Source organism: Dendroctonus ponderosae, unplaced genomic scaffold, assembly GCF_020466585.1.
Source record: "Dendroctonus ponderosae isolate FM_Combo_2020 unplaced genomic scaffold, Dpon_F_20191213v2 Dpon_F_20191213_7, whole genome shotgun sequence".
Lineage (NCBI taxonomy): Eukaryota > Metazoa > Arthropoda > Insecta > Coleoptera > Curculionidae > Dendroctonus > Dendroctonus ponderosae.
Genome location: NW_026018916.1, coordinates 5,689,075 through 5,697,097, shown reverse-complemented (window position 1 = coordinate 5,697,097; position 8,023 = coordinate 5,689,075). Strand labels below are relative to the sequence as shown.

Sequence of the window (8,023 nt, the reverse complement as noted above, 5' to 3'; positions counted from 1 at the left end):
ATTTTAAGATTTCAAATGCGGCGTGACATTGAATGCACCCCTAATACAGTAAAATCAGGAAAACACAAAATTTTGATAATGACTTAAAGTATTATAAATTTAAAGAAAATAGTTGTATCAACTAAACAAAATAATACATATAAACTTGCATTTGTATGTTAAATATATTTTTTAGTTAACTCATAGTATCATGACTCAAACATAAATTCTCCTTTTAAGCCCACTAAGTTTAATCATTATAGTAAGGTTCACATGGATAAAAGCACCATGAAAGTTTCTGACACATTTTACTTCTCTATGTTGAAAAAATGCGCACACCTTTCCTATCGAGCAAACAACATCGCATTTCAACCGAACATAAAAATTATGTACAAGTTATCAGCCCCTGTCTTTTATGGACGAAAAAGTGTGTAAAACAGAGTTTCATCAAGATTTCGAAGAGCAAGGAGGCAGGAACGTTCCCTTCCTCCTGCCATAAAGGAATAAATCGCGTTTTATGGTTTTATGGTCCTTCTGAGCCGGCCGAGTAAATTGGGTTGAATAAAGCGCTCGTCACTTAATCGGCAGCATTATTCATTCGGGGGAGTTTATTCCAGGGTTTTGTCAAATAAACTGGCATTATTATTTGTCTTGTTGCGCGACAATATTTACTCACATATTCCAGATGTTTCAAGCCAAGAGCTAGCAAGAATGTTTAAAAGAAGTGATTGGTTTTCATCCTAGTACGTCTCTTATTAAGTAGATTAGAACCGTTACGCTCCTGGAAGCTGCTAATTTGTATTTAACACTTTATGAAATGTTTTAAAACAGTGACTAATCCAGATTGTGTGCCAGCGTCATTTGTTCTGGCTGTGCGAATTAAATACAAATAGAATTCAGTTTCAATGGGTAAAAAGTGACTAAAGAATAGATCACTGTATAATCATTGAGCTCCTTTTAGTGATAGTCGCAAGCAGATAACAAAGTATTTTTAAATCATTACAAATTCTTTGTTTCATCAAGGCAATGAAATGGCTACTTAATTGACGTGTTTGTGCAGTTTGCTTCCGACATCAACAGAATGTCGTATGAAAGCCATGCCGTTCTTGTTGCATTAGTGGGTGTGATTTTAGGATTCGGATCTGCAGATTCTGCACACGAAGGTACACTGTTTGCAATAAAAATTATTAACGAAAGTTTGCTACATTGAAACAGCCAGTTAAAAAGCATCAATTGTCGTCTAGGTTGTGTTTTTAAAGTAACCAACCATACAACAGAAAACAATCAACCAGTCCCTTTATTCAACCAATCATCAGACTACGAACTTGCTATTCCCCATCATGGATTGATTCACTTGCGACCCGGACAAAATATCAGCTTGTTGTGTTTTGGGAATAGAAACTACGTCAGGCAAAGTTGAGAGTAGAACTTTCGAGTAAGAGCTCTTTTAAATTTTCGAAATTTTTAAGCCAACTCCAACATAACCACAGTCACATGCCTGAGAGGTGACAAAGTGCAACTCTACAAGCACTCCCATAAGTTTGAGGAAGTTCAGTGCAGACACTCGGTTAGAGGGAACGTGAGGGCAACCGATAAAGAGTGTGGAAGAGATGGCGGCAGAATTTACCAGATTGGATATCCAGTTTCGAGAACGGAATGGATTACTTTGATTTCCACCTGCTATGTACCTGCAGAGGGGAGAACTCTATATACCAGACACACTTTATATGGAGAGGAAATCAAATGTATTTGAGCAAAACAATATTTGGGGGACACATTTGACTTTTTCTTATATTTTAGACGCTTCAAAGGCCAAGTACCGGCCTGCTTGGAGTCCATCAGGACAATATGAAAATATTACTGCCTCTATAGCGTACCAGCAGGTCTATCAGAAAGGGACTTTGAGCAGAATATTGGGGTCTTCAATTTTAGCCAACAATTTCATCAATAACAACTCTTTCTTCGCCAAGGGGCACTTGTCTCCACATGCCGATTTTATTTTAGCATCAGCCCAATTTTCCACGTATTTTTACATTAACGCCGCTCCGCAATGGTAAGAGCAAAGACATTTAAGGATTAACAAAAAATACTTAACTGTCGGTTTAGTTCCATTTTTCTAGCTTTGGCCGAAGGAACATTGTCTTAATTTGCCTAAAGTTTAATTTACTGATTAACAATGCTCAATTGGATTATTAATGTATTTTATTAGGCAAAAAATAAATGGAGCCAACTGGAAAAGCATCGAATCGACCGTAAGAAACCTGGGAAAGTTCTATGGCACTTTGGAAATTATTACTGGAACTCATGGAATTTTAGCCCTGTTTGATAAGCAGAACAATCCTCATGATATATATTTAGGTAACCAAATAGTTGCCAATAATAACCTAACTAATGACAGGCTTTGCACGTTCTTCAGGTCAAAGGAATACCTTACCAGTACCCAAATACTTATGGAAAATCGTGCTAAATAAAGCGACTCAAGAAGCCATTGTCTTCATAATCCTCAACAACCCATTCATAGAGGCAGTGAACGACGAAGTATTTTGCGAAAACATTTGCGAACAGGTCGGTTTCGATAAAACGTCTTGGAAAGATCCATCATCAGGACTTGTATTTTGCTGCACCATCGCTGAGTTTCAGAAGGTGGTAAAAACTGCACCAAAGTTGGACGTTTCCGGAGTTTTAGTCCAACAATCTTTGCTTTGGGAACCATCATTGCTCAATGTCGTATAACATTTAAAGCCATATTTTTATATTTTTAAAGCAATCCGGGCAATGACAGCATAACAAAAAGTTACCAAGAGCTAACTGTAAAGGATCATTTTATATTTCATTTCTGCGGGTCTTTCTTTAACGCGATCTCCCCAGGGAAAAACTGTTAAAAACTTTTTTCTGGCTTTTTCTGCTCGGGAAACATGGAGATGTCTTTTGGCAACGAATTATAATTTTTTCGAATTTGAACGACAAAAGTAATGAAATATTTAGATCACACAGAACAGAACAGGAGCAAGCCGCTTGCTATAGACTTGCTTAAAGCGAAGAATTATGAATGAACCAAAAAAATTGCTCAATTACTTGCTTGGAAATACTAAATGCATAAGAAAGACGAAATTGAATTAAATTCGAAATAAGGGAAATGTCGGGAAAAAATGTGTAGAAATAATGATTTAGATGGTACTTCTTTTAAATGATGTTCAGTTGTGCTACTAATATTTTAATCATATTCAAATCATTACTTTGTAAAGTATTTTAATAGTCAATTTAGGTATATTAAATCTACTTAAGTCTTTAAGAAGGGTATTTTATTTACTATGGTGATCTAAGTGAGTAATAACTTAAATAGTTTATTATTGCTTGACTGAAAAAAACTCAATTTTCATTTCCATTTTTTTTTCTGCTAATATCCTCCTAAAGCCTTTTCCGTTTCTGAGTTTATAACATCCAAAATAAATGGATTCAAATGTTGCTGGTATATACAGGGCGTCCCAAATTCCATGCCTACTCCCAATTGTTCGAACTAAACCGCTGAATAGTTTTTTTGTTAAAATCTTGGCAATTTTCAGAATGAGACTGAAATAAACAGCTGGCAATTGACAACTCTGATTTGCGAATCAGAATTGCTGCAGAGCCCATCCGCCGTTTGCAGTAAAACATAATATGAATAACTCGAAATAAGCGATTTTCGAGTAGTAAAATCCATTTGGTGTCAATTTAAAACTAAAACCCCCATCGAGGGTGTCGTTAATATCGAGAGCATGCAGGGGATGCACCGCAGGTCGACGTGGTTTATGTCTTTCGCCCCTGAGGGCGCACACATCACGTTCAATTAATACCTGAACGATAATCTTATTTAACGAGACCCAATTGCCAATTGCAGAATTGTCATTCGAGAGATGGATGATGAACAGTGGCGTTCTGTCCGATCATTTTGAATCACTTGGTAGCATAAAAATAGTCAGTAAATTCAGTCTAGTGGCAGTTTTTTAAATTATTTAGAATAATTTATTCCTGGGTTTTGCAAACCATTTTGCAAAGCATTCAATCGATTAATTGTCGTGCGATTTAAACTGTCCTTAAACACCAAGATCTTATTGAGCTTCTTCTACTTTACTGTAAGTATTTCCAATAGTGCACCACTTTTTGGCATATTTTGACCATTTATTTTTCTAGTTCTCGTCTGATGGTTTTAGATGAAATGCATTTATGAACCGCCACTGAAAATGCACCAGTGACGGATTATGCATACACAATGTGGGGGCCCTTTGCGAATAATTAACCACAAATTGTCGGATTGAGCGGACGCACCATCGGCTCGGAGGTCCCTTAATATGATTTGTCGTCGGTGACCGTTATTGCATCGCGATTAATTTATTATTGTTCCTGCAAATTGCGATTATTGCTCAGCTTTTAAATAAACAAATTATGCGGTAAATAAATGGCGGCGGAAAACAGCTCACTTGTTCTGGAATGGATTACCACGTGTTGGGAAAGCGGTGGAAAATGTGCCATTTATTCATTAAAAGACAACGGAACAGTCGACTGCGCCATACTTACATACATTTCTTTATCTTCATTCACTTTGTGATTTATACACTATTTTGCATCGTACTTCTTGAATTATTTAAAGATGTTGCTTAAAATCGTCCAGTGACCGCGCTAATTAGATGTTCGAAAAAGAAACATTTTCAAAATTAAATTTTAGTATAATTTTTTTAAGTATATTCAAACGAAGCTGTAATAAAATGTCGTTTTTTAAAAGAATTCTCATCCTTAAGTCAGTCAACTGGCGCAGTTAGTAGGATGGCACGTTTGAGCAATTTTTTCTTTACATAATCCAACAAGTAAATCGAAAAATGACTCGTAAATCGCAAACTGAAATATTGATTTTATGCAGCAAATAAACAAGTTTTTGGTAACACCATGGTTCAGGCTCCAGGCAAATGCCCCAAAGTGCACAAATAACGAAATATTAGAATAGAAATGGTCGCTTTCTCGACTTGGCGAAGACAGTTTGCCCCTATTTAGGGCAAAGTTTTATGATCTCGGAGGCTCCCCAGAGCGAAATGGCGTAAGTTTTAAGATTATGGCTTTATGCACAGATAGTGGCAGAAACAGTCGTGAAAACAGATGTCTTGGTAGGGCGTATCAATAACATTAAAGATTACACGAGTGACAATTTGAAATCTAAAATATATTTTTTTGAATTAATGATGATAACTAAAGAAGGTAAGAAGCTAAAAAATGTCTATTTATTCACTTTTATTCTCACATTCATTTGTTGATTAACAAAATATGGATAAATCCAGAAAGGTTGCTTGAAAGACAAAAAAGCCGACGGTAAAATTTAGTTTTGAATCCAATTTTTCAGATTCAGCAAAGCTGGGAATCTACGTTCCATTTTCGTATTTGCCACTACTAATTCGATTTAACCGCGAATTCCAGCGGAAAATATTTTTCGCATCTTTGCAGTTGTTATTCATTGGATTCTCTCCTATCGAGCCCTTAAAAACGCGAATGTCATTCTTTCTCAAAGTTTTCCGTCAATTTGCTTAATGTGGTTTGTATGGATTTCCAGATGAATTTATGCCTCATGCGAAACCTTCAAATATTTGAGGGCACAGGGCGACAGAAACGACTACGTTACAGGTTTAGGGAGGGAAATGGGGAAGTCTTATTGAAATATTCCTCAACTTTACATTTGCCTGTTTTATTATCGGAGGGATAATGGACCAATGCAGTATTTTTATCTCAATTTGTGATGTTCTTCATTGATTTTTGATGATTTCTTGTGACTTTCTTTTTGCATTGCTTAGCCGACTTATATAGTTAAAAACAAAATTCAATCATGTGCGAACGTTCCATTAGAATCTTGATGGAATTTGGTTCAAGTGAATCGCTCTAATATGGACAAAAAAATTAATATTGTATACATTTTAGTGGTACCTAATTAACAACAAATCACACAGTACGACAAATCGTACAAATGTTCTCGGTTGAGCACTGACAAAACTTATTTATACACGTTTAAAATATTTTTAAATTGCGAAAAACGAAATATATATATTTAAATAACGAAAATATTGCTTAGAGCCTTACAATAAAGTGCAATTTATTTGGGCAATTCGTGAACATAGTGGCGTCTTTAAAAATGAATTTATATCCGAAAATTCTGCAAAGGTATAAAGGTTTATTTTAGGGCGTTTTATAATGCTGTTTATGAGCTTTTTCAATGTGTTTTATTTGCAACGTTCTTTGCTTTTTTACTTTTGCTCCAAGCATTTAAATAATTGAGGCACGACTCCCGAAGGTCCTTAAGTCAGCGTTGATTTAAATCTTTTATGGCTGGAAAATACTGGAGATAGAAATTATTTTACTTTCGCTAGGTAGGAGTTTCTGGTGGTAAGATGTCGAATGAACATCGTAATATGGGGGGTAATTAATACGAGGCGATGTTTCTTTAAGCGCCTAAATTAAAACAAAATTATGCAAATTTCTGGCGGGTAGCGACAGGAAAATGCGGATAACACCCTTAAACAATTTTACCAATTACAGCTTTAATTAACTTAGGGCTTTTAAGCAACCTGATCCTTTTCTTTCCAGTTCTGCAGTGTCTTGGAATTAGGCCGGGATAAGTTACAAAATTAAAAGGCGATTTGCAATTTAAATTGACGCTGTTGCAGGGGCAAATTTCATTAACAAAAATGCGGTTAATATTTGTGTTCCAGCTTTACTCAGCGATATCCTCAAACATCGTAATTCAATCAGACCGTCCCGGATTATTCTCATTTCGGTTAATTTTTCACGCCAGTTGGCCTCTACCAAGGCGTGCACTGTAATTGGTCCCCACCGAAATCCAATTGTGGATTTTTTCATTGAGTTATTTCTTATTTTCGTCTTTTCTCGTCGTGATAGAAGCATAAACTTTGTCGGGCTTTTATACGGTTGAAATAAAACCAATTACGTTACCGTAATCTATAGACAAGATGAGAAGAGATATTTTTCGATGCTTTATTAATTTTTTTCTAACCAACTAGAAATATTTTCACTAAATTTAGGAACAAAAATATGGCAATTTTCAGCTAGTTAGTTGGCTCTGATTTGGAAGTATAAAATGTGTTTATTGGTTTGAATGTAAAGAATCAACATTGCAAAAATCACCGTTTGTTAACCAAATTGATTTATCAACCAACTAGAGGGGATGCTGCTGCTCTATCACAGAACAATTGAGTTTTGGACAACCAAACGAGGCGGATTCAAAGCGGCCAAATCGAGTTGTTCAAACTTGACTGACCGCGAGTTTGCAATTAGTCCCATTTTTGAACATGGAAATTGTGACGCAATTGACGGCCCAACTGGAAAATAGGAAATGCGGTAAACAGAAAGAAATCAGCCGTAATTTCATTTCGTTACCTCATAGTAACAGAGCCAGAAATACAGTACTAAATGCCGTGTAATTACTAACATTAAAATTACATTATGTGGATTGTTTATTTTTTTGATCATTCGCTTTTCCGATATTTACCGTGTCAGTAAAACATTTTTAAGGATTAAACTGAATTGTGACTAAAGATAAGTAACAATTTTCAGCGTTTGCTTTACACTAAGTTCTACATGAATATTGTTTATCATGCTCTTTTTAGCAAAGTTTAATATCAATCCAAGTTAGTTCCGACTGTGTTTAGTTTCATTGTTTCAGTTTATCATTGTACTATTTGTTGTTATATTGTAAATTTGCTATAGCAGATTCCTTTCCTGATACGGTTGTTTGTGCTATTATTAAATCATAGTTCACATCATCATCACGTGGTTCAGTCATTTATTGTCTCTATTTATCAATTAAAATACGTTTTGGTGTATTTTTCCACCATCATCAGTTTTTCTAAAATAACAGATAGTTAAACAATCACAGCTCGTCAACAGCCTCATCATATCACACATTAAAATACATTACAATTGCAATACTTTAAAACATTCTAAAATTAATTAGGCCTAACAGGTGATTAGTCAGGACAATCAAATTTGGGAAGAGACTAGAATTCTTTGT

General features: G+C 35.3%; 1 protein-coding gene across 1 annotated transcript; it reads left to right on the top strand.

Annotated features, from left to right (window-relative positions):
* Window positions 1-798: 798 nt before the first annotated feature.
* Window positions 799-3,271, top strand: LOC109539761. Its single transcript, XM_019907742.2, has 7 exons — window positions 799-888; window positions 941-1,142; window positions 1,224-1,394; window positions 1,449-1,724; window positions 1,780-2,032; window positions 2,189-2,337; window positions 2,396-3,271. The coding sequence occupies exons 2-7, from the start codon at window positions 1,061-1,063 to the stop codon at window positions 2,710-2,712; spliced, it is 1,248 nt and encodes a 415-aa protein (XP_019763301.2). The 5' UTR covers window positions 799-888; window positions 941-1,060; the 3' UTR covers window positions 2,713-3,271.
* Window positions 3,272-8,023: the final 4,752 nt, after the last annotated feature.

Excerpts from the sequence above, each read along its gene's own strand:
- LOC109539761 (XM_019907742.2), top strand. The coding sequence starts at position 1,061 with ATGTCGTATGAAAGCCATGCCGTTCTTGTTGCATTAGTGGGTGTGATT. Across the intron at positions 1,143-1,223 it reads TGCAGATTCTGCACACGAAG|GTTGTGTTTTTAAAGTAACC; the intron begins GTACACTGTTTG and ends ATTGTCGTCTAG. Across the intron at positions 2,338-2,395 it reads TCCTCATGATATATATTTAG|GTCAAAGGAATACCTTACCA; the intron begins GTAACCAAATAG and ends CACGTTCTTCAG.